Source organism: Myodes glareolus, chromosome 16 (genome assembly GCF_982192425.1).
Source record: "Myodes glareolus chromosome 16, mMyoGla1.1, whole genome shotgun sequence".
NCBI classification, from domain to species: Eukaryota; Metazoa; Chordata; class Mammalia; order Rodentia; family Cricetidae; genus Myodes; species Myodes glareolus.
This window is the reverse complement of record NC_142041.1, coordinates 31,201,533-31,227,264: the sequence shown is the minus strand read 5'-3', so window position 1 is coordinate 31,227,264 and position 25,732 is coordinate 31,201,533. Positions and strand designations below refer to the sequence as shown.

The window sequence follows — 25,732 nt, the reverse complement described above, 5'->3', positions numbered from 1 at the left end:
AGTACAAGTGACAGGATAAAAGATCATTGTCCCACAACATTTCCCACCTGGTTATATTCTCCCCTGCCATGGGCCAAAGCAGCTTCTTTATTAACCAATGGTAATAAAACATGTTCACAGCATACAGAGGGGAATCTCACATCATCGCCTCTTTTCTGTTTAAATAAAAAGGAAGATTTTTAACCTTAACATAGTAAAATTATATATAACAAAATAGGTATCAAGCAAGAATTAGTTACAATATTTTTTTGTGAGTCTCAAGTTTTATATCTAATTTATTGCTTTGTAACTGAGCATATGGTGAATGCAAACAAACGTCACAGTTCTGGAGGGAAGGGTACTCTGACTGTTGGAAGTCAGGCAGTGCCTATAGCTGTGAGGACAGAGGGTCCTGACTTGTTGAGAAGTCAGGTTGTACCAAATGCTGGGTTCTGGTGGGGGATGGTCAACTCCAGCCCAAGTCGGTACTCCTCTACTTCACTCTATTATTGGAAGGGGGGTGGGGACACAATGACACACACCCCTGCAAAGATGTATCAATCTGCTCTGGGTCTGGGGATAAGCTGTTACTTACTTCTCTTCCGCTCCCCTAAGGGAGCTTCCCAGCAGAGGTATCCATTGCTTTTCTGCTCCACTCTGCAAAGAGAGTTTCCCAGCAGAGATTCTTTTCTGCCCTGGCAAAAGGTCTTCACCCAAAATTCTTTCAAGAGATTTATTTGGAAGGGAGAAATCCAGGACAGCAGATAGGAGAAGGGCAGCAGCCAGCTGAATAGCTCCTGAGCTTAATAGGACTTCTTATTGGGGGAGGGGGAAGTTACTCTAGAACAGCTTTTTTTTTTTTTTTTAGACCAAGGTCCTTGTTATATAAAGTATCAGAGGAAGCACACTTAATTAAACTATTAGTACATGCCCACCAAGTAGTCTCAAGGGCTCAGCAGTAGTGCTGTTATCCAAATGAATTAACCTATAAGGCAGAATGGCAGGCATGAGACTAAGAAAAGTGTCTAGATTAAAGGTTTTGGATATTAGACACGTTCTAGCCCCTGGTTTAAGCCCTGCAATATTAATTTGGGCTGTCCCCAGTCACGATGAGTACAGGGGCTGGGTGTCTGAATGTAACCAACAAGCCCTGCTGATTACTAGCTGGGAACAACGAACTAAGTTGGTGGCACAGCCATAGGGCATACGTTTTTAACTCAAAAGATAAACTTCCATATTTTCCCTTTCTCCAAAACAACTACACAATGTGGCCGTCAGTAAGTATAGGTCAAGATGGAATATGGGTTGCTGATCTGTAGCCACACTAGCTAATACCTTCCCTGTATCTGTCTTCCTTAGTACCCAGGACTGGACCTGAGGGCGGGGAGTATTGACTGACCCTATATTCATACCTAATGTAATATGCGGAGGAGGTGGGAGGGCCAGGGGCCTGATAAACTCTTAATTTAAGTGGGTCCATAGTCTGGGAGAGAGTCCATTTGACTAAGGACTGTGGCTTCAGCTTTCTGACCTGTGTGTGGTGGATCTGTGGGAATGGAGAGAAGAGAATCTCCTGGTAGCGTCTTCTCGAAGCTGGTTTCAGTGTCCCCTTTGGCTACCTGCTTGACTCAGACAGTATTACTGGACTCAAAGCAGCAGAAACTGGTGGTGGACTCAGGTCAGCGGGGTCTCTCAGATAGTTGGGTGAATAGCCCATATGGAGGACCTGAGGGCCTGTGGTGACTTGTGAAAGGAAGGGTTAGAGAGGTCTGCCAACTGTTGCTCTCTGAGCCTGGGAGGCAGGGGGAGCTCTTTCAAACATCATCTTATAGGGGTAAATTCCTCCCTGTCTGGGGCTCAGGGTGCCCAAAGCAAAGCAAATGAAGGAGGTTTATCTGCCCTTTGCTGGACTCTAAGGAATTTTGTCAGTTTTTTTTTTCTTCAGAGAATAGTGGGTTTTATAGATCACTAGTTGAAAAGAAGGCATAAGTCATGGGAAAAAAAAAAAGGAGTAAAACTTTCTCTTTTCTTCCTGGACATCGCATATGGGAACTTCCCCCTTCTCTGGGGTTGCTTAGTGCAGGTGGGAGTGAATAGCCTCCTCCCTGCGTGCATATTTAGCTGGCAGGGGGCCTGGATGGGAGGCCCCGCCCTTCCCTACCTCCACACAGGGCTGACTTGGGCTTGACTGTGTGCAGGGGTGAGCTCCAGGAGTGGGACAGGCGAGAGCTTTTTGTTGGGGGGGAGGGTTCTTGGGGTGACCCAGCAGAGCCAAAAGGATTTGGTTAGTGCCACAACAGGAGGGGGCATAGGTCTTAAGCCAGGGGGTGGGGGGACTCACAATAGAGAAGTCATTGCTAGATGCAGGAAAACAGAACTGACAGAACCACAGACGATACACAGACACCCTAAAGATAACCAGGGGTGGCCACCATACATTCATATACCCAAGACAGAGAATCCAGTGACATTCCACATGGCTCCCCAACACTGCGTCAGCTGCTGCATATGTGTTCAAACCAGGCTTACCTCCAGCAGTGACAGACCAGATGAGCTTCTAATTCGTTTCCTTTTGGGGTGAAGGGTTAGGCAGCAATTGATCCAAGGGAGTCCCGGGACCTGCAACATGGCAGGTTGTGCGCCCCAGGAGCTCCTTGACCACCACACTCTTCCCCAGCTCTGAGATCTGAGACTCCTAGTGTCTCAAGTTCTGGTCTCTGAGGATCTCACTGGGGCCTTCAGAAATATCCATCAGAGACGACTACTCAGGCATGGGTTAAGCCAATAGAAAGTCTTTCTTAGCTAGCTGGCAACAACACTGGGTGTTTGAGATCCCAGTATAGCACCAAACCTTTCTCAGGGTGAGCTTTTAAGCACAGAAAAATATATTCTGGGTTGACATACTTTAGTTATCAAGAACAGTTAGCCAGAAGCACAACTACAGAAGCCAAAAAGCAAGGTTAGTACACTTAGAGACTTTCCAAGAACTATGAACTTTGATGGACTAGGTCTTCGCTCTCATTTGGTAGGTGGAGCCGTCTATATGCTGAGTTTTATGGCCTGAATGGAGTAAGTTGTGCTAAGACCTGAGGCCCTGTTAAGGTACTGCTACAGAGCTAGGGATGAGATTGGATTTGGAGCAGTGGAGGGAGAGGTGAAAATCTACATGCAGTTAAGCCTACCTATTTCCCTGGCTGGAGTGTTCTCATATTTTTAAATTGAAGCACAAATACCTTAGAATGAAAGGAAAAAATATTTTTACTTATAAATACTTTCCTTACATGCATGTCTGAGCACCATGTGTGTGTTTGGTGCTATGGGAGGCCAGATTAGGATGTCAGATCCTCTAGAAATGAAATTATGGATGGTAAAGAGCCCTAATGTGGATGCTGACAATCACACCTACATCCTCTCAAGAGCAGTGTTAACCACTGAGCTGTCTCCGCAGCCTTTGGGATTGCTTTAGGCTTTGTGCTATGTACCTGTTATAGTTTAAGACAAGGTGCATTTGTTTTCATCGTGGTCATTTCTAACAGTGCTTGTAGGTGAGTGGAATCTATTTTTATTACTTTTTAAATATTTAAAACAACATTTAAATAAATTTTACAATAGACATTTATTTAAAGCAAGGCATCTGCAGAGCAAATAATTCTTAAATTGTGATTCAGGTTGAAACAACTTCATAAAAACATGCTTGAGATCAGGCACATCCACAGATCTCAGCTGCAGGATTCCTTCTTTGCCCATTCTTCTTCTTTCTCCCCAGTAGCTCTTTCAGATAGGGTTCAAGGTAGAATTTGCCCTCCTCATATTTTGTCCACTGCTCCTTAGGCAAGATCTGATGCCTCATGGTCAGGTCCAGGCCTCTCTTAATTGGAAATATTGTTATTATAAAGATCCTCAGGAAGCCGTCTTAGGGCTTCCTTCACACCTCCAGTCTTATATATCCTATCTCCTTGAATTAAACCTAGTCTGTTGGGTCCTGCATCATACCATTTTCTAAAACCATCCAGCCACTTGCTTGACACCGCAGCAAGCAGGTCTGCCCCCCCAATTTTGATTTTTTTTTTTTTTTGACAGGGTCTCACTTTGAAGTCCTGGCTTGTCTAGAACTTACTATGTAGACCAGGCTCGCATGAGTGCTGGGATTAAAGGCTTTTGCACCTACTGATTTGACACAGGGTCTGTCTGCGTAGGCCAGGCTGCCTCTTCAATTTATAATCCTGCTGTGAAATGATTACGGGGAATGGAATTACAGGCATGTGCTACCACACCCAAACTACCATTTTCCAATTACTTTATTATGTTTATGATCTGTGCATACGTATGCACAGGTACATATGTGGTCAGGCGACAACTTTGTGGGGCTGATTCTTTTTACTTTTAGGTGGATTTGGGTATCAATCTCAGGTTATACCTGTTGAACTACCTCAATGCTTTTTAATGAGATGGGGGTACCTTGTTATACTCTATACTGCCTCAGAAGACCTAGGGTCAAGTGATTTTTTTTCTTTCTGGCTTGTCTTCCCCAAGTAGAATTTGGTATTTGGGACCTAGAAACCCATTTCCTTCTGGGCTTCTGAAACTAGCATAGCCAATCCATTTCCCTCCGTGCCAGTGACCACACTAGGGCTTTCTAAGGCTGAACTGTGAGAGATAATAACCCATTTCTCTTTTGTTAGGCTAGCTCAATTTTGGCAGGACGGTTTCACTGATGTAGCAGCAATGTGCTAATATCCAAAATCAGCAGAGACAACTACAATGCTTAAGTTCTATTTCCACTTACAACCACTATATCATCTTACCTTGTTTTCATATGTAGGCCAAGAACCAAGGGCTTGAAAAGGCTTTATATTTTGGTGGTGCTGGTGATCCATCTCAGGGAATTGCACATGCTAACCAAGTGCTAAACCATGAAGCTACGAGACTTTTATTCCTAAATTTCCTGCTACTTTGGGAAGCAGAGAACCATGCAAGAGGTTAGGTGCATGTACACTGTACTGTATAATCTTAGTAAGAATCCAGTCCATCATCTGCAAGTGGGTTAAAAGCTAACCACCCTCAGGTTCTTCAGAATGGCCAATGTTAGGGCTGCTCAGATGAAAACAAAAATCAAAATACAAAACCCAGTTTGACTTTTGTGTGTGTGTGAGCACAGAGTGTAGATGCCAGAGGACAGAAGAGGTACTGGGTGCCGTGTGAGCTACTGGGTGAGGGAGCCAAATTCAGGCCTCCTGGCAAAGCAGCAACCTCTTGTGAGAGCAGAATCATCTCTCTAGCCCTGACCACCATTTTTAAATAGTTGAGGATTCTGAAGGTGTTAAGCAAACATGGTTGGGATCTTTTGACACAGGATGAACTCATATGTAGTCAAGGGTATCCTCAACTCCTCATCCTCTTGCTTCCAAGTGCTGGGACTGTAGACAGGTGCCACCACACACATCAGTCTGTGTGATGCTAGGAATGAACCCAGGGTGTTATGCTAGGTAAGTTCCCTACCACCCGAGCTATAGTCCCAGGCCTAGAAACTTGGTTCCTGAACTGTACCAGGGCAGCATATTGTTCATAGCAACTAAACCTGCTTTTCAAGTGAATCTTTATACCATAACATATTACATTAGCTAGTCAAAGTGAAGTGTTTTTAAATCTGACTATAATTTAAGAATGATAAAACTTAGAAGTTTGATTCTGCACCCTTCTCTTCCCAAAGGCTCAGAATGAGGAAGAAGAAAGAATGTAACGATTACTGAGAAATGCTGTCTTCTGGACAAGACATGGCAGAACTCACTGCAGCTATGGTTACCTGGACAAAAACCAAGCCAAGATTAGCCAATATTCCAACAGGCAGCAACTAATTGAACTCAATGAGTGTTATCAGTCAGGGTTCTCTAGAGAAACAGAATTTGTAGAAAAAATATTAAGGCAATTTATTAGAATGGCTTTACAGGCTATGGTTCAGCTAATTCAACAAGGGCTGTCTACCCAAAACGGAAGGTCAAAGAATCCAGCAGTTTCTTCAATACATGAGGTTGGATGTCTCAGCTGGTCTTCAGTATACACTGGAATCTCGAAGTAGTAGGCTTTGATCCAGTGAAGGAATGGACTTGTCATCAAGACCAAGAACGTCCTTCTTCTATGTCCTTTACACAGGCTGCCAACAAAAGGCATGGCCCAGATTAAAGGTCTATCTTCCCACTTCAAAAGATACGGATTAAAAGTAGTTTTTGCTACTTCAAATGACACAATCAAGAAGAAAATCCCACAGGTATACACAGATGTTTGGGTTTGTTAACTGCTGATGCAGTCAAGATGACAACCATGAATAGCTATCACATTAAATGGGGACTAGAGACATGTTGAAGATGCCTGGGGGAATGGGAGGGGCAAACTGGGAATGCATATGACCAATATACATTGTTTACATGTACAAAATTGTCTAACAATAAATAATTTACTCTGCTAATAGCAAGGGGAGATAGCCAGTCAGTTAAGAACCTATGTTACAAGGACCCAAAGTTTGATTCCCAGAACCCACATTAAAACAAAACAAAAACAGAGCTGGGAATGGTGGCACACACTTGTAATCCCAGTGCTAAGGAGGAGACAGAAGGACCTCTGGGGCTCACAGGTCAGTCAGCCTAGCCTGCTTAGTAAGCTCCAGGCCAGCGAGAGACCCCGTCTCACAGAACAAGAGCAACACCCTGAGTAACATCCAAGGTTGTCCGCTGTACACATACACACAAAAGAAGCTGAGGCCAGGAGAGTAAGGTCCATTTAAAGAGCATCCCCCTAAATACAACCTTAAACCTTCTAGTATGTGTAAGGATTGCAAGCAAACACTAACGTCTTAACTTGCAGTTCCTTGGAAACCAGATAATACAGCACAGTGGTCTAGATCTGAGCCATCTATTCTGGCGGCCATTTCCATGAGTTACTGAATATTTAGAACGTGATCAATTTAAATTAGATGTGCTTTAATATACAGGATCTGAGAAAATACAAAAGTTTTTTTTTTTTTCTGTTGCTTTGGAGTCTGACCTGGAAATCACTCTGTAGACCAGGCTGGCCTCAAGTGCTGGGGTTAAAGGCATCAAGATCTCCCTCTTTTACTGAAAGAATATGTGCTGGGTTGAATAACATTTTTTTTTCCAGTAGGGAACTGAAGCCAGGACTAAGGAAGCACTCTACCTGGCCAATTCTGCTTTTAAATGTGGCCACTAAACTGTCTTACACGACTACACTTCAGACATGTGTGACCTGACCACACGTTTCAGAAATCTTACTCTGTAGTGTAAATAGAAGCTTCTGCTCTGTTAAACACTGCAGCCAGTGATGTTTGCGGGCACATTTGAGATGCCTGTGATATCACCAAAGCCGGCTCAGGAGAGTACTGTAAACACTTGGCAAAGACCAAGCACTTAGAGCATCAGCACCGATACTTCCACTCCTATTGAAAGAATATTTGCTGAGGATCCCATGGCTTTTTAGAATAGCCATTTTTTAGGTTATGGCTTATAACTCAGGATTTCTGAATGCTTTTGCTGGTGGGGTATCAGACTCAGACACCTGCTCAAGTAAATAGGTCAGCAGATTTCTTACATTTTAAGTCATCATGTATGACAATAAACAGAGGATCGTTTCCCCTTGTTATGTTGACAGTAACTTGGGTGTAAACTTTCCCTAATGTACACTGGCTTTCCCAGTTACATGAGCTGTTTTCTGTATCTTATGGTTCATGGGGAAGGAGGGGTGCTGCACAGAGACACAGAGAAGAGACAGTTCCTATATCTGCAGCTTGTTAGATATGCATGTACCCATGTGTGGCTACATTTTCTGCTGATTGCTTGGTCTTTTAAGGAAACAAGTAGATACCTATGTTACCATGCTCATTTTGTGACTCCAGTTGTTTAAACCAACACCAGAGACTACACTTTAAAGACTAAGCTCAGCGGTGAGCGCCAAGCCAGCTCGACCACCTTGCTGCATCCTATCACACCCCCTTTGTAAACACAGCTCCTAAAACATATCTAACATGAAACACAGCAGATATTTTAAGTGTACATCATACATTTATTACCAACAACCCTCTCAACTCCAAAATTGGGCACAGGGATTAAAAATAAAAATTCATTGCACTACTTAGTAAAGCATTACTAGTAACTTTCATAAAAAATGTACAAACTTTGTTAAAAATTTATCAAGCCTTCAAATGATTTGGTTACAGATATTTATAATACATACATTTAAAACTATATGTTAACTGATACAATGGAATATGATTTGAGGAAATGACTCAGCAAATGATTCCAACAAACACCCCGTGAGTTTTCATAATCTTAAACAAACAGCAACATGAGGTAACCAGATGCACTATGGGGAGCAGACTCGAGAAGGCCCAGAGATACTGTGAAAATGTTCTCGGAAGCTGGCAGGCAGATCACACTGGAAATTACCACAAGAGGCCCAAATTAAGAATTCTAGAAAATTAAAGTTCAGGGAGTGTATAAAATCTAATATGCTTTCACAATTTCAGATTCTGCTAAAAAAAGAAAAATTCAGGACAGGAAAATCTTAGTATGGTATCTTGATACTTAGAGGCCTTGAGTTGTTTTGTTGAGGTTGGAGTTAAAAATACAAAATATGGTGATTCATGCAAAAAACCAAAACCCCAAACAAACCAAAATAACAAACAGAAAAGCCCAAACCCCAAATCTAAAACCTACCAACCAACAACAACAAAGCTCCACAGCTGAGTTAAGACGGTAAAGCCAATACTGTTCTAGGCAGAAGAGGATGAAGGCTACCAACATCCATCTGCCACCCAGTGCATCTCCCAGAGATGACAGTTAGGCAGAAGCCATCATTTCCTGGCCACAAAGATGCCCACCATGGTCACTCAGAGATCACGCCAGGTCTGTTCCTAAAATACATCAACCACACCACGAACAAAAGTCTGATCCTTCTCTAACAGTTCTGTGGTAAGAGAAGACACCCCACAGAGACAGCAGATAACTGCAAAACACAATTTTACTAGGACAGACCTGCTGCCTCCTAAACTGCCAACTACTTCTATTAAAAAAAAAAAATCTACTGGAAAGGGAACATCACAGCAAATATTGACAGAATAAAAAAAGGCTGCTTTCCGGTCTTAGCACAGCGTGCCTTGGCAGTCAGTATCTCTGTATAAACGAGGAGAGTGCTTCACTCGCGTGCATCAACAGAACAAACACTGAGTGGAGCAGTGTCATGTGAGAGCTGGACAGGTATAAAGTTTTTGTAGCTATATAAAAGTGTATATATAATATGGACTTTTGTCATTTTAAACATGATTTCTTTAAATTAAAAAATAAAGATTAAACTGTATGTGATTTGGAGATGACTATTATATGCCATTAATTTTGGACTTTGACACACCTTTTTTTAATCATTAGGAACAGGAGGGGGTATCCTAATGATTTAAAAGTAACACGTGCATTTACCACTTTTTCAGTGTATTTCTGACACACGGTCTAGGGCAAACAGAAAATAGGTCAAATCCTGTTTGCGTGACTAGATAGAGGCAACAGTGTCTGGGAGAAGACAAAATTGTGCTTCTGTGTGGACTGACTTTCCTGAACTCTAGGCTATGATGAGCTTAGAGACTTCAAGGAAGGGTAAGGAACACGGCAGTAACAAGTAGTTGAACACTCTCCCTGTCAGAGTAAAAAAATAGGCCCAGTGCCAACTGCGAGCTGAGTGAGGTTGGCAGCAAAGTGTCACAGCTGTGACCGGAGGCTGCAGCACGGGTGGTGCACACAGAAGCCGAGAACTCACAGAGGCAGACAAGGCTGAGCACACTGAGAGAAGGAGAAAGGAATCCAAGTGCTGAAAAATGACTTCCAACCATCTGATTTATGTTCAATCAATCTGTTTTGTTTTATACAGTATGTATCATTTCAGATTAAATAAAGGTCAATTCCTATTTGACAGCATTATTATTATTTTTTATACAAAATCCAATCTTCATTTACACTGCAAGTGTTCTGGACACCTGCTGTATTAAGTTTTTTCTCATTCTAACATAAATTAAAAGAGAAAGAGTAAGACGTCAAAGCAAACCAGGTCTAAGAAAGGAGCTGTCACAGCACTTGATCCATCCTGAAACAAAGGTTTCAACGAGAATATTTACTGAGGAAAGAACTAGAGAACTTCAGGACCAGAGTGTGGGAATCCAATTAACACAACAGAAATAGCTCTCTTAAAACACTTTAGTCACCCATGGAGGCCTGAGCAAAGAACACACACCAGAGACCAGGCTGAGTTAGGTAACAGATTTTGTTCTACTGGAAGTCAAGAAGGCGATACTTATGGGACCAGTGGTGTTCTTAAAAATATATTACTCAAACATCTTCGGAACAGACTACAAATCTACACATGAATAAAATCACAGGTCCTTTCTGCAAAACGCTACTGGAAATGTAAAGGAAAAACAAGTAGTAACACTCAGATCACTGATTGAAATGCCGATATTGCTAATGATGATGTATGATATTGCACCTTTTTGGAAATAGCAAGCAGGAGACTTAAAAGTTTCTTTTACAACAGAAAAAATTGAAGAAAAAAAAATCAGGTCATGGAGTGAGAATCTGACATTTTTTCTTAAGTGACCCACTTAGGATCACAGAGGAAGAGAAGGGGACAGCTGCCTGAAGCAAAGGAAGAAGGCTTTTCTCATTCCATTCATTGGGAGGGAAGGGGACGGAGTATTCGATGCTTAGAATTGATGCACCCTTAGCAATCAGTGTGCAACAGCAAACACAAGGGGAAAACCAGTGTACAGTACTAGTGCTGTTTAAATAACACACCAGATTATACATTGCAGCATAATTAAAACTACACACATTCTTGGTACATGCTGGTATATAGGATCTCATACACACTGTAGCTACCATGCCCCACACATGTAGTTGCACACACTCTCTCGCACAGATTCACACGCGGCACTCATTTCCACTCACAGTTTCTGAAGGCTCTATATAAGGTAGATTGCTATATCATCTGGAGCTACCACTTTTTATAAAAGCACATGCTAAAAGATCACGTCCACTGTAATCTTGCAGCAACACTCGGAATGATCACACAAAAACCAGGGAATGTTAGTGCACACACGAAATTAAGCTAAAGAAAAGATCTTTGGAGTTCCAATCACACAGTTAGTATAACAATCCCATAATTGTGAAGACTAATTGTAAGCTTTTATAGTTGAGTAAGTCACACAGTGCAAAGAAAGGTCCATTGACCCTTTTGGTAAAGGGAGGGCTGGAAGCCACACAGGTTAAGTTCAATGGATAGTCCATATATACACGTGATGAGGAACACCCAAACTAAATCTGTGCTCTTAGGCTGGTCACTCTGAATCCCGATGTACTTCTGAAGCATCAGCTCGGCAAATTGGGCAAGTACGATTTCCCTGAAAAACAAAAGGAAGCTCACTGGAGTCGCATCTCATACAGTGAAGTAGCCAGGTCTACCGATAATCCCATATGATCTTTATATTCTGATCCCTTTGAAACAGGACTTTGGGCACTGAACTTCTCATTCTCCCGTTCCTACCTCTTGAGTGCTAGGACAGTAGGTATATCAAAAGAGCCTGGCCCTAGCCTTCCTTCACTTATCTTTCTTTCTTTCTTTTTTTCTTTTTTTTTTTTTTGAGGCAGGGTTTATTTTGTAGCTCTAGCTGTAGATCAGGCTGACCTCAACTCAAGGACATTCACCTGCCTCTGCTTCTTGAGAGCTGGGATAGACAGGATAAGGTAATACAGACATGGTTCCACTTACTCCTTTCCTTAGCTCCCACAGACAGGGAAACACAACCCAGCACTTACTTACTGTCACACCTCTACACTCCATCACTCACCAACCTGCCACATTACGATGGATGGAGCTCAGAGAGAGCGATCCTGTCATCTGATTGTCACAACATACGATGGCTGGCTCACCCTTAACCTAGTCCATCTTCTTCCCTCAACTGTCTTCCTTCCTGTCTCATTCCTCTCTGTCTCCCCCTAAACAGTGGCCAATGAGGTTTCTAAAACACGACGACAGCCACACCCTTCCCCTTGCTTTCAGAATCAAGTCTAACTCACCCATGCTTTAGAACGGCGCAGCAATAACCACGTACATTTCTGAACCCTCCCCTCACACACTCTCACTCTCGTTCTTAGTTGCATGGACTTGTGGTTCCCTGACTATTCCCTCTTCACTCATTAGGACTTTGCACACGCCATGTTTTTGTTTTGTTTTTCCTAAAAAGTTCATACTCTTCATTTCATGATTTAGTTTGTTCATTCCTTCTCTTCATTAGACAGATCTCACTTTCCTGCCTTAGCCTCTCTTCGCATGCTAGGGTTATAGGTATGACCAGCACACCGGTTCCCCTTTAACTGATTTATTAGATTACTTAACTGCTTAATTAGCACATTCTACAAAAAATTCAAAGTTGACTATTTAAATTATGTATATTTTATTCACATAAATTAAGAGCATGCAAAGAAATACTTGAAAAGGACAAGGAGACTCAGCAGTCACTCTGACAGACCTCTGTTATTCTCATCTTTGAGCTTTCCATATATACAAGAGAACTGATCAGAATTAAGAAAAACACTTAATCTCCATAAAAATCTCTGGCAAAAAGAAAAAACCTCAATGAAGTTCCATCCAAACTCTGATTAAAAATCTGAATCCTATGGAGCCCGGGTCTTAGACTACACCAGGATAAAATTCTAACGTACAGAAAACAGGGGCAAACAGCCCGCTCTCCACTCTCATGTCGCTGCCACCATGCTGTTGGCTGCTGTTTTCTTTTCTTTTTTTAAACAACGCTGAATATTGAACCCAGAGATCACCCATGCTAAGCACACACAGTCTCTGCAGCCACTCTTTACTGGACTTTCCAGAGTGCTTCCTCTAAAATCTAAGGTTCCATTATCTCCTAGACCCAACCCCTTTTAACCCACGAATTTACTCAGATGAATCCATGTCAAGAAGAATACAAAGCAGTTACTTCCTTTATACTCATGATCACTTTACCTTAAGCCATTTATCGACACACTTGGCATGGAACTCGTGGTTACAGGGTAAGACTCTAAGAAGCTGCCTTGACTCAAAATCACACATGCATACTACACACCTGAAAAAGAGCAAAAAGGTCATTTTTGGTTTTCTATTTGTTACGACTATCACAATTACAAAGCCATTCTCGGTTATCAAAATATTATTTATTTTTTAAAATTACCTCTATTCCTGAAAATGATGACGCTAAGGTAGATTTACTTAGGGTTCTCTACTAACAGATTATCAAAACATCTCTGGTTAAGGAGCTGGAGAGAGTTCAGTGTTAACAGTTTTCTCTGAGACAAGCTAGCTAGTGAATCAACGAGGCTGAGTGAACCAGTGAAATTCCCTGCCTTAAAGTAGAGAATGGTTGAAAGACCTGATATCAACTTCTGACCTCTATGTGCACACACATGCACGTGTACCTGCATACATACAACAAAAACACATACATAAGCAAAAATAATTTATCTAAAAAACAATGGATTAAAATTCTAGATTAAGGGGAAAAACAGTAAATTTTTGTGACCTAAGAGTATATAAAGTTTATAATATATATATATATGAAGTATATAATAAAGCATTATTTGTAAGAGTCAAGCAATGGGGGCTGGAAAGGTGGCTCAGCGGTTAAGAGCACTGGCTGTTCTTCCAGAGGTCCTGAGTTCAATTCCCAGCACCCACATGGTGGCTCACGACATCTGTAACAGGATCTGATGCCCTCTGCTGGCCTGCAGGTGCACATGCAGAGCACTCAGACAAAAATAAATCTAAAAAAACCTCAAACAGTAGAAACAACCCAAATGTCCATCAACTAAAGAAGGCATAAACATACTCTAAACCATGGAGTATTTTTAGCCATAAAAATGAATGCTTGATAAAAGCTGCTACCTGGACCTGAAAAAAGTTATGCTATGTTGACTTTCTGGGCAGACTAAAGACTACGGTATTATAGCACTGTTTTTCAAACTGTGGGTTGTGACCTCTGGGGGATGGGGTGCATCAAACAACCCTCTCACAGGAGTCACATAGCAGATATCCTGCATATTAGATATTTACAATTCACAACAGTAGCAAAATTATAGTTATGAAGTAGCAACAAAATAGTATGGTTGGAGGTCACCTAACATGAGGAACTAAATTAAAGGGTTATGGGAGTCTAGACACGTGACACTTAGAGACAGGAGAAGCATGTCTCTAAGCATGCTTAGAAAAAAGCATGAAGAAAGAGGATCGAGAAGACACAGAGTTAGCTACTAGCAAGAGAGAAGAAACCACTCTGTGCAGAAATGAAATGCTCTATATCTGTGGTGATGGCTGTACAACTTTACACATGTGCTAAAAAACACTAAACAGGTGAACTTTATGAATTTCAGCCCATTCCGTATTTAAGCCTCCTAATGGCAGACACCTGCTACTGTGACTAAGCAATAAACATACTTACAAAGTCTGCTCCGACTGGTGGTTGTTAGGGTTGAACCTGTAGGAAGGAAGCTGTTCAATATCTGCTTTAGTCAGTCCCCGAGGCTTCGCCTCTCCCAGTCGTTCTGCCAGGTTTAGCAGGGCCTAAGGGAAGGGAAAGGAGACAGAGTTTCATCTTTCTTTACATTTTCTACTGGAGTAATATGATAGTTCAATTACTCATATATGTGCACATGCACACGTACATGTAAAGGTCAGAGGACAATGTGTGTGTGTGGGGGGGAGTCAATTCTCTTTGCACCAGGTGGGTGGATCCCAGGGACTGAACTCAGGTCATCAAGGTTTAGTGGCAAGAGTGTTTACCCATTGAGCCATCTCTTTGGCCATCCACTGGAGCAACTTCTATTTTTTTTAATTTAATTAATTATTTTTTTCTTTCTTAAAGCAAGATCTCTGGGGCTGGAGAGATGGCTCAGCAGTTAAGAGCACTGACTGCTCTTCCAGAGGACCTGGGTTCAATTCCCAGCACCCACACGGCAGCTCACAACTGTCTGAAAACCCAGTTCCGAGGGATTTGACACCTTCACACCAATGCACATAAAATAAAGTTAAATAAACCATAAAAAATATTTTTTTTTTTTAAAAAAAGCAAGATCTCTTTGTAGCCTAAGCTGTCTTGGAACTTAGTATGTAGCTCAGGTTAGCTCCAAGCTCATGGTAATCCTCCTGTTTCAAGCTCTCAAGTGGATTACTGGTGTGAGGGCAACATGCTCAGCAAATACTGGTGTGGGATGCCCCTCTGCATGCTGTGAATATGTTTTATTTCCACTGGTTAATGAAGAAGCTGCTATGGCCTATGACAGGGCAGAATATAGCTGGGCGGGAAAACTAAACTGAACGAAGGGAGAAAGAAGACAGATGCCACGTAGCCGCCCAAGAAGCAAGATGAAATGTAACCAACCACAAGCCTCATAGTAAAATACAACATAACTGAAATGGGTTAATTTAAGATGTAGAGTTAGCTAGAAACACATCTGAGTCATTGGCCAAATGGAGTTGTGATTAACAGAGTTTCTGTGTGATTATTTGGGCCTGAGCAGCTGAGAAACAAAGCACAGTCTCTGTCCATAACGTAAGTCTTTTATTTTACAAAAAAAAACAAAAAAACAACTTTACTTAGGCTAGAACTGAGTGGGGTTCCTAGGATAACAACCTTAACTCCTTTCATATTTCTGAGACTGCACCCTGACTTTTTAAGATTTTTCACATTTGCTTTCAGTAAATCTTTCTACGACCAAAAGAACTGTCATGTCCTCTGTTTTAAGTGGTATTTTTCAGGAGCGGAAGGGTACAGTCACCATGGGAGTAAAAACCAATTTCACAAGAATTATGGGATGCTTTTATCAAAAACAGATCCATTTCTAATACAGTACAGAGATGAACATGCAACAGAGCAGCTGCTCTAGTCAAAGTGTCTCTGACTCAGCAGGTAAAGGCACTTGCCACTAAACTTGAGCTTAATTCATCTCCAGACAGGAGAACCAACTCCCACAAATTACTTCACGTCATGGCAAAGGCACACACCCAGACACACACACAAACAATAGTTTTAAATACATTAGTTTAGATATGACTGAACTGTATAAATTACTTGAACCTGCAAGATGGGCATCAGGGAGGTGGATTACATCTACTACATAATTTTTTAAAGATAAGACTTTTCAAAAGAACACAACAGGGCTGAAAAGATGGCAGTGGTAGCTTGAATGTAATTGGCCCAATGAGCTCATAGGAAGTGGCACTGTTAACAGGTATGGCCTTGTGTCACTGTAGGGCAGGCTCCTATGCTCAAGCTGCACCCAGAGTAAAACTCAATTTGCTTCTTGTTATCTGCTGATCAAGATGTAGAACTCTCAGCTCCTTCTCCAGCATCATGCCAGCCTACATACCACCACGTCCCACCATGATGATAATGGACTAAATCTTAAATTGTAAGCTACCCAAATTAAATGTTTTTCTTTATAAACATTGCCATGGTCATGGTGTCTCTTCATTTGAAAACCTAAATAAGACAATGGCTTAGCAGTTAAGAACACTGACTGCTCCTCCAGGATTCTGATTCAATTCCCAGCACCCACATGGGGTTCACAACCATCTGACACCCTCCTCTGGACTCCAAGGGCATCAGGCACATACATGGCACACAAATACACATGCAAGCAAACCATCTATAACCATAAAAAAATTAAACAAAAACCACAATAATGGCACCTTGTCAAAAAATTTAACATTAAATATCCAATTAATGTTCAACTACTACTGATTATTTTCAAAATAAGTATTTTATTCAAATTAGGATCCAATGCTACCATGGTTTTCATATGTCAAGTCTTGTAAAAACATGGTAGAACCATTTACAGCAGCACTTAAAAGGCAGAGGCAGGAATAATCAGAAGTTCAAGGCTATATAACAAGTTAAGGGTCAGCATGGGGAACTTGTCTCGAAATAAAAAGCAATCAAAAACACAGACATTCCCAATGTGACTCTACTGACTTTCCACTCCTGACCTATTTGGTTCAGTACATTTTTTTGCCCACTATACTCTCTGTGCACTGAAAGATCTGATCGTCTCTATGTTCATCAAGCCCATGTGTCCAATATTATAAACCACTAGGTACTCAGGATCATGTGGTGCCATTAATTTAAGGCTGGCAAAATGATACTAATTTCACCATTATTCAAAGAAATTTTCTTATAATGAGTAACTTCCCAACACCAAACTGTACTAAGTAGTATATAAAGAAAAGGAAAGATAAAAAAGACTAATAAATGAATTGGGTTTTTACAAGTATTTAACATTAATTCATATTTAAAACATTTGATGTATCTTAGGATGTGACAATTATGTTTATTAATTTTACACTAGTATCTCATTCTTCCTGGATTTTTAATGTCTTATCTGCTTTAACCTATAACTAGGTTACCTTTTTTACAAAGACAAGTGTCTTGCCATATAGCTCAGGCTAATCTTGAACTCAGGGTCCTCCTGACTCAGACTATTAAGCACCAATCCCAATATCATGCCTCAAATATCCATTTTCTCCCTTTCTTTTTTTAAGGCAAGGTCTTACTATGTAGCCTGGGCTAAGCCTCAAGCTTGCTCTATTTCTGCTCCCAGCTCTCGAGTGCTGTACTGTAGGCATGTGTCACCACCAGGTCCACTCTCCTCCTTCCACTTTAGCCACACACCATATGCAGTGTAGCTCCCTCAACCTTATGCAAAAATACAATCAAATCCCTTTCTAAACATCTTTGCTTCCACAAATCTTTTCTGAACACCTAATCAAAACCCACCACTTCCTCATCATTTGTATTCTCTCTCTGGAATTGAACTAGAACAGAACTAGTCTACTTACTGTAATAGGTATATGGAAAATCCTAGGGATGCTGAACAATTTTATGAATTATAAATATAATTTGTATCTTAAAATGCAAAGTTAATCTAATAAATGCTTATGTGAAAGTATAGGACATTACACAATACTCCCTAAATTAATTCATACTTCCTCTACTAACCTCGTAATTTTCTACTTCTCCATCTTCTACATCCAATTCAAAGCTGAAAGTTGGACCCACAGCAGGAGGTACTGGAAGCATTGATCTACAAAGAAAACCACCAAGGAAGTGTTTATATGTTAGTACATGAACACAAACGGCAGAGGACAAGGGTCGGATTACATGGATGAAGAACAGTCAGTGTTTACTAGCAGCAACCCTTTAAAGGCGCTCGCTGGCTTTACTAGAAGCAAACTTGCCATTTACAATAGCACAAGACAAATGTGAAGGCCAAAGATGGCTCAGTAGGTAAAGGAACTCTATTTAATCCTGATAATCTGAACTTTATCCCCAGAATCCACACGGTGGAGAGAGAAAACTCAACTACTCACAAGCGAGTCAAAGTCTGCACATGTGTACACAGGCACACATGCACATACTGACACTTATGCAATGTAATGAAAGACTTCAAATGCAGGGATAGACTTAGTAAAACGTGTAAGGCCTATATAATAAAAACTGCTAGGATAAACAGTAAAATATAAGTAGACCAAAAAAATCACTAGTTATCACTATTCCTCCATATTAATTTAGATTTAATATAAAACCTCACTAGATTTTTTATGTCTTTTAATGCAAAATGGATGCTGATTTTAAAATTTATCTGGAAATGCAGAATTAAACAAATTAAATATAAACACTTTCAACTAAGCTGTGAGGTTATATTACCTTATTTTAAGACAAATAGACGAGAGAGGGAGCTACGTGGTAAGGGGGAGGAGAGGGAACTAAAATTATCAGAATAACTTGTAGTTTAAAGATTACCTTTGAGCTAAGATAGTTATTCTAGAAAGTAAGTAGAGACATGTGACTGAGTCCCAGCCAATGAAGTGTCAGTAACAGTAAGGCTTCATTCTGGGAAATGCTGTCCAGAGAAGCAGGTAGGCAGAGGAACCTCTTTCATTTCTTTTTAAACTTTTGTTTCCTTGAGATGGGGTCGTGCTATATAAAACCCTGCCTGGCTTGGTACTTTTGCTATCTAGCAGACTGGCACTGAACTTAAGGACAGGACTCCTGAGATCACAGTGTACCCCACACTCAGATTCTCACTCCTGACATGGTGGCTGGAGCAGGAGGGTCATGAGCGCACCCAAGGACAGAAGAATCCATTCTCATAGACACAATGCTAACAAAACACTCTAGACTTGGTCTACTATGTTTCGCTATGTCAGAAGGAAATAAAAAACTATCACGTTTAAACCACAATGTTCATTACAAGTAAACTTAACCCTAACCCTAACCCCAACAACCTAGTTCTAAAATGCAAAAAATGACTTCTTGTCTTTTCCAAGAAAAATACCATCAAAGCTGGATAATCAAAAGTGATTCTAGGGCCTAAGAGAGATAGTTTAGTAAAGGTCCTCCCAGACTCCTGATCATGAGTTTGATCCCTAGAGGTCACATGGTAGAGGAACAGACCTTTCCAAGGTATCATCTGACCTTAGCATGCATGTGCTCTCCTACATCATGCATGACAAATATAAAAATGGATTTTGTCTGTTTTGAAGTGACTCCAGGGCTAAAAAAATGGCTCAGCAGTTAAGAGTATTTGCTGTTCTTGCAGAGAATGTGGGTTTGGTTCCCACTACCCATACAGTTGCTCACAACCATCTCTAACTCCAGTTTCAAGGTTCCAATGCCCTCTTCTGGTATCTACAGGTACTGCATGCACACATGGTATACATACACACTTAGAGGCAAAAGACAAATTAAAATCTTTAGAAAGTGATTCTAACTGTATAAGTGGCAAATACTTTAAATTTTTCTGTCTTATAATTCGTCAATTTGTCTTACATTTTCCTCTCCCATTTCTTCAATTGGATCTGTAACCCCATAACCACTCAACATATTTTGACACATACTAAGTCACATACCACAGCGAAGGCATTCATAAAGCACTCTTAAGAGAATAAGTATTAGAAGGAACTTACAACACATATGGCAGTAAGCTTGGATGATAAGGGGGAGGTGGTATTGGCTGCTGGGATCGGTATCTACTGCGTCCTGTGAGCCTCCGAGGCATGAATGGAGGATAAGGCTGTAGGAGACAAAGGTTGACAATGATCATTCTATGTTTGCAAACAATGTCAAATAATTTATTTTATTAAACTTAAAGGCAAGTACCCTTACCCTTTGAGCTACCTTGCCAGTCCCAACTTGGTGTTTTTCGTTTTTTTGAGACAAAGCTTCTCTACATAGCACTAGTTGTCCTGGGCTGGCCTCCAACTCACAGGGATACAGCTGCCTCTGCCTCCCAAGACAGGGACTAAAGGTATGCACCAGAACATTCAGTTTCCCAACCTGTTTTTTTAAGATAGGGTCTTGCTACCTAGATTAGACTGGCCAGGAACTTGCCTTGCAGGCTAAGATGGCCTTGAATTTGCAATAATTGCCCTGCTTCTACATTCTCAGTGCTGGGATTACAGGCCTATGCCACCATGCCTAACTGCCACTTATTTGATTTTTAAAAATTTTACTATTCAGGTGGCATTAACTAATTCTTTAATGATAATATAGCTAAAACAGCCAAGGATAAAATATATATGCATGCAATTTTAAAAATACATGAGCTTGGGGTTGGAGAGATGGCTCAGTGGTTAAGAGCATTGCCTGCTCTTGTAAAGGTCCTGAGTTCAATTCCCAGCAACCACGTGGTGGCTCACAACCATCTGTAATGAGGTCTGGTGCCCTCTTCTGGCCTGCAGGCATACACACAGATAGAATACTGTAAACACAATAAATAAATATTTTTTTTTAAAAAAAATACATGAGCTCTGAACATTTTCAGAGTTACACTGAAAACAACTAAAATAAGCTCTCAAGCAAATAAATGAATGTAACAACGTATGAAAACTTACTACGCCAAAGGACACCTCCTGATGCAAAGGATCATGTGTCAGGAACTGCAAAGGAGCTGATGGAGGTAATGTTGGGGGATGGGCTGAGGGGGGATATGTAAAACTGCCCACTTGAAGATGTTCTCCTAAGAGTTCCACTTCATTTTCTATCCTCTGTAGAGGCTGTGGAGAGAAAAAAGAAATCAATGTGCTCCAGATGCTTTTCTAAATAATAAAACTATAAAAAAATATTTTCAAGGCCAAGGTTGTCTTAAACTAAAATACAGCCGGGCAGTGGTGGCACACACCTTTAATCCCAGCACTCGGGAGGCAGAGGCAGTGAATCTCTGTGAGTTTGAGGCCAGTCTGGTCTACAAGAGCTAGTTACAGACAGGCTCCAATGCTAGAGAGAAACCCTGCCTTGAAAAACCAAACCAAATCAAACCAACCAACCAACCAAACAAAAACAGGTGGACACAACATTTCCTACCTTGATTTTTAGTTTGTGTTAATTATACATTAAGCATTTCTGTTACCCATTATAGTACACGTCTTTTAAGCTCTCTTTTAAAATGGGAGGGGAAAAAAAATCACAGTAAGTCAATTATATGGAAGTTCAAGTTTGAGCTGTCATAACACCCTGATCAACAGAGAATTTTCAGACACTGAGCCTCCCTGATGAACGAGCATATGGTATGTGTATAATTCAGAAGCAGGAACAGTGGGGTACGCTGTACAAATTCATTCTAGTACAAAAGTCACGGTGTCAAATCAACATGTGACTTTTAGATAATATATATATATATATACTAGTATTCTTATTTACAAAACTGACATTCTTAATTTTTGAGGTATATTGTGGTTGGGCATGGTAGCATATACTTATAATTTTTTTTTCTTTTTTGGTTTTTCGAGACAGGGTTTCTCTGCAGCTTGGGGTGAAGACAGGAAAACTAAGGACAGCCTGGGACACACAGGGAGACTCCAACTCAATGTATCATGAACACTAAGTCAACAACGACTACAAAGCACACTGTATTTCATACTATGTACTGTGTTTTTCTTAAACTTAAAATAGGTGGCCCCATTTCAAGCTTCTAGAATACAATATCTCATGAACTTGGGTTAAAGGAGACCCTGTTCCAAAAAAAACCATACAGGCCAAGAAAATAAGAAGAGAAGAAAGGAAAGAGGGAGGAGAGGAGGAAGGAGAAGAAGGAGGTGAAGAGGAGAAGGAAGGGGAAGAGGAAGGAGGAGAAGAAAGCTCTTTGGGGCTGCAGAGATGGCTAAGTGGTTGTTGCTCTGCCAGGCAGAATTAAGTACCCAGCACCCATATTGGGTGGTTCATAACAAACTGAAACTTCAGCTCCAGGAGGATCTGATGCCCCCTCTTCTGGTTTCTATAGGTACCTGCACACATGCTATACACACACACACACACATATACACGCACATACGCACGCACGCACACACACGCACGCCTCTCCTGTCTCTCCTTCCCCCTTTCTAAAGCAGTAAGTACTGACAATTATAAGGGTTCCATTTTTCAGTTTAGAAATACATGCTAGAGGCCAGTGAGATGGCTCAGGAGGTACTGTTGCTTACTGAGCAATGCTGGCAAACTCACTTCAGTTCTAGAATGCACATAAAAGGTGGAAGAAAACCAACTCCACAAAGTTGTCCTCTGATTTCCACACGTGCCATGCCTACTCCCCCACCCCCAACTACAGAATGCACACACACATAATAGACTTAAAAATCATTAGAATACATAAAATGGGAAAAACTAGAACCAATTAGGTAGGAACTTTGATTTGAGCTGCCTGAAAGACTGCAGATATGAAGAAACAATAAAAATTCACTTAGGTAAGTGATACTAAACTAAGAAAAAATGAGCTAATTCTCAAGTATGTTTAAACTAATTTATTTACCTATAAGTTTCTTTAATTCTTTAAGAGCTTTAAGAATACCAAAGTTACAGTGCTTAAATGGCAATTACTTACACTTACTAAACTAATTAGCCGAACTTAAACACCCCGGGAAAACTAGAAACATGACCAGAAGTACCTACCGATCGTGACTGCTGTGTCTGGAAAGGGACAAACTGGCCCGGCGGTGCCAAATGAGGAGGATGGTGGGGAGAAAGGTGAGGAGGGTGTATAAGAAACGGATCACTAGAAATAAGGGGTGGGAACGCAGCATATGGTACTGGTAAGTGCTGAACCGAACAGGCCTGAAGCATCTGTAAGGGAAAAGCATTACTTTTAGTTTAAAAATTCCAGAATATACAATTTTCTTGACAAAGGTATGACTCAAATTACCACACCTCCCAAAACTCATAGTAAGTACTCGAATATTTCTGTATCTATCAGTAAGAATGGTAAACAGCGTAGCTGTATTGTATAATTGTTCCAATCAGATGAAATGAAGGAGAGGGAGTGCTATGCAGGTAAAGAACCTCTTCCTCACAACCATCTCATCATGTCCGTTGGTAAATACAGCACAATCCTTCACTCTGCTCCTCAGAGACCAGTTGGGGTTACTGAATTAATTGCTAAACTGTCACTGACACAAGTATGTGTGCTTTAACTTCCCAGGCAGACCAGGGAATTAAATTTATACTCAGTATTTCCAAGCATTTTCCTAATCCCAACCACTTTCATTGTTTTCTAATATTTGGAGTCAAAATATTACAAGATAAAATATATAGCTTTAGAGGGAAAAATCAGTTATCTGAATCTCATTCTCTCTATGACACTAAGGAAGCAATTTTACCTTCCAGAGCAAGTTTACAGAAATTGGGATAATCGCATTTTCATTAACAGGTGTCTCATGGTGAAAAACAAGACAGGCTCAAGAGTACCCACTGAAGCCCACTGAAGTAAGGGCTAAGAATGTCAACTGTGGAATATTACATTACTAAGTCTAAAGCCAATCTTTATTAAGGTTTAATTATTGTTTATACATATAGGAAGAAATAGGGTTTAAGACACTGTAAATGGATATACTTTAACCACTATAAATAGACTACATCATAATATATTTAACTATTTAATGGTCACTATAATTGTGCTGAGATTTTTTTTTAAAGATTTATTAATTTATTATGAATACAGTGTTCTGCCTGCATGTATGCCCGTATGCCAGTAGAGGGCACCAAATCTCATTACAGGTACCTGGGAGGCACAATGTGGTTGCTGGGAATTGAGCTCAGGATCTCTAGAAGAATAGTTAGTGCTCTTAACCTCTGAGCCATCTCTCCAGCCCTGTGCTGAGATTTTTATTACAGTAAAATAACTTTTTATTTGCAAGTGAACCTACAAAGACAGTTCTTAAATTGTATCTGTTAGCCACCCTAAGGGAGGACTGCTGAACTTTAAGTCATAAACAAAACCCAGTTGGCATGCTATTTTAAATAGTAAGATTGAGTGAGAATAAAGGCACAGACTTACTGGAGGAGGCACACTACAGACAGGGAGGTGTTGTCCACTGAAGACCACAGAGCATCCTGGGACCTGTTGTGCACTGCAAGCAGGGATGTGCTGACCTGTGCAGAGTGGAATCCCATGGGGTGCCACCGTGGTTACCGTGTAGGAGACAGGAACTGTTCCTTGATGGAGCTTTTAGGAAAGAAAGTAAAACTTTTGAGAAAACATTACCTATTTTAAAAATTAACATTTGAGGGCCTGGAGAGGCAGCTCAGTTGGTATGGTACTTGTCATATTATGAATTCCTGGATTTGACCCCAGCACCACATAAACTAGGCATTGTGGCTCAAACATGTAATCGTGGCATTGGGGAGTAGAGACAAGAGGATCAGAAATTCGAGGTCATTTTTTTAAACATATACAGTATATTAAAAAGACAGCTTGGGATAAATGAGACCCTGCTCAAACAAACATTTATTGATCCCCCTATCTGCTATATAAAATTTCACAATGTACTTCCTTCACATTCTTTTTTGAAACACAAGTCTTATATAGCCCAAGTTAGTCTCTCATTATGTTGCTAAACTTGGCCTTGAACACCTGATTCCCTGTTTCCACCTCCCAGTGCTGGATTTATAGGTTTGTGACAGTCATTCCTTACTTCTTCCATTATTTCATTCAGAATATTTAGTCTTTGGTTAGGAAAGATAACTCTATGAAGATTATACATTATCCTCACAGAACTGGAGTTAAACCCTTTACCAAAGAAACTGAAAAAGAGGGGCTGGTGATGGCTCAGAGGTAAGAGTACGTGTATTTGCAGAGGACTTGGGTTCAGTGCCCAGCACCCACATGTGTCTCATGACCATTTGTAACTCCAGTTCCAAGGGAACCAACACCCTTTTCGGACCTCCACAGGCACCAAGCATGCATGTGGTGTAATACATTTATGTAGACAAAAGACTCATATGTATAAAACAAATAAATCTAAAAATAAAAACAACTTAATGTGTGCTGATTCTTTCAGTCTGACTTGTAGAGCAAAACTCCTAAAAACAATTTTGTAAAAATTAAAGCTTGTGGTTTCTGAAAAGATTTACTTTTGTTTTGTTTTTAAATATTTATGTGGGTGTTCTACCTGCACGTCTATCTGTGGGCCATGGAGTGCAGTGCCACTGAAGCTAGGAGGCAGCAACAGAGACCCTGCAACTAGAGTTACAGATGGCTGTCGAGACCTCTCTTCAGCCCAAGTTATGTGCTTGTACATATCCAACAGAAAAATATTTTTATTTAGTTGCAATAGGTGAAACAATAGTGGCATTAAAAATTAAATTTGGCTTGGGGATACAGAGCTTAGT

General features: G+C 40.7%; 1 protein-coding gene and 1 pseudogene across 13 annotated transcripts in view; both read right to left on the bottom strand.

Annotated features, from left to right (window-relative positions):
* Positions 1-3,698: 3,698 nt before the first annotated feature.
* LOC125390735 (cytochrome b-c1 complex subunit 7 pseudogene) lies at positions 3,699-4,856 on the bottom strand (annotated as a pseudogene).
* A 3,172-nt stretch (positions 4,857-8,028) lies between these two features.
* Positions 8,029-25,732, bottom strand: part of Rnf38 (ring finger protein 38) — a 114,482-nt gene continuing 96,778 nt past the window's right edge. For 12 of the 13 annotated variants that reach the window (XM_085677207.2, XM_085677208.2, XM_085677209.2 and 9 more), the window contains 8 exons: positions 24,399-24,566; positions 23,018-23,188; positions 20,968-21,129; positions 20,041-20,147; positions 18,071-18,155; positions 14,516-14,637; positions 13,048-13,147; positions 8,029-11,428 (listed from right to left, as the gene is read on the bottom strand). In XM_085677207.2, the coding sequence (XP_085533333.1) occupies positions 11,366-11,428; positions 13,048-13,147; positions 14,516-14,637; positions 18,071-18,155; positions 20,041-20,147; positions 20,968-21,129; positions 23,018-23,188; positions 24,399-24,566 (978 nt within the window). In that variant the 3' untranslated portion in view covers positions 8,029-11,365. The remainder of the gene's footprint in view (positions 11,429-13,047; positions 13,148-14,515; positions 14,638-18,070; positions 18,156-20,040; positions 20,148-20,967; positions 21,130-23,017; positions 23,189-24,398; positions 24,567-25,732) is intronic. The other variant, XM_085677212.2, reaches the window with a different exon arrangement.